The sequence below is a fragment of the Pygoscelis adeliae genome, unplaced genomic scaffold (assembly GCF_000699105.1).
Source record: "Pygoscelis adeliae isolate BGI_AS28 unplaced genomic scaffold, ASM69910v1 Scaffold1439, whole genome shotgun sequence".
Taxonomy (NCBI): domain Eukaryota; kingdom Metazoa; phylum Chordata; class Aves; order Sphenisciformes; family Spheniscidae; genus Pygoscelis; species Pygoscelis adeliae.
In genome coordinates this window covers 5,175-6,090 of record NW_008825595.1, presented here as the reverse complement: position 1 = coordinate 6,090, position 916 = coordinate 5,175, and the positions used below count along the sequence as shown (strand labels likewise).

General features: G+C 64.1%; 1 protein-coding gene across 1 annotated transcript in view; it reads left to right on the top strand.

Moving 5' to 3' along the window:
* LOC103924087 (arf-GAP with SH3 domain, ANK repeat and PH domain-containing protein 3-like) overlaps window positions 1-916 on the top strand; it is a gene marked incomplete at its 3' end in the record, with an annotated part of 14,686 nt that overhangs the window by 8,614 nt on the left and 5,156 nt on the right. Inside the window, exons 3-5 of the mRNA XM_009332550.1 lie at window positions 124-198; window positions 533-582; window positions 822-899. Coding sequence (XP_009330825.1) covers window positions 124-198; window positions 533-582; window positions 822-899 — 203 coding nt within the window. The remainder of the gene's footprint in view (window positions 1-123; window positions 199-532; window positions 583-821; window positions 900-916) is intronic.

Here is a 916-nt window from a genome sequence, read left to right as displayed (position 1 = left end):
GGAGCCAGGGCCGGTGGGGGACGACGACACCCCCAGCTCTGGGAAGGACCTGGGGCTCCGGCTCCTCGACCTGCCCTCAGGTGGGGACCCCCTGTGGGGTAACCCCATCTCTACCCTTCGCAGGTGCAAAACCTGAATAACATCGTCTCCTTCCCCCTGGACAGCCTGCTGAAGGGGCAGCTGAAGGATGGCCGCCTGGTGAGTCCCCTCCAGCACTGTCCCCGAGGCTCTGAGGCTGCAGGTCACCCGTTTGGGGACATATTGCAGCAAGACCCCCCGTTAGGGGCTCAGCTTGTGCCCATGGCCAGGAGAAGGAAGGAGCAAGTGGCCGAGGCTGGAAGGCAGCAGCGAGTGCTGGAAGGGACTGTGGAGTAAGGGGTGAAGACCCGGTGGGGACGTCCTTTGTCCCCGAGGAGCAGGGCAGGGCACAGCGATGCAAAGCAAAAGCCCTCGGCTGCGGGATGCTGCTTCGGTGCCATCCGGTCTTTCGCCTTCCCTGATAGCTGCCATCCCCTCTCCACCTTTGCCGCAGGACTCCAAGAAGCAGATCGAAAAGGCCTGGAAGGATTACGAGACCAAAGTGTAAGGAACCCGCCACCTCCGGCAAAATCCGCCTAATCCCGCTCCGCACAAAGGTGTTTTGTCCCAGGGCTGCAGCTGGGCACTGATCGGTGCCGGTTTGCCATCGGGTGGGCTCCGGTCCAGCCTTTCCCAGCTAGAGGGGCTGGAGATGTTTCTCCTGATCCCATCCCCACCGTAGCCCGCCCCGTGGGACATCCCTCGGAGCCGGGCTGTCCCCAACCCTCTGTCCTGTCCCGCAGGGGGAAGATGGAGAAGGAGAAGGAACGAGCCCGCTTGGCGGGGGTCATCCAGGCCGAGCCGTCAGCGGCGGAGGGGGCGCAGGACCAGGACAAGG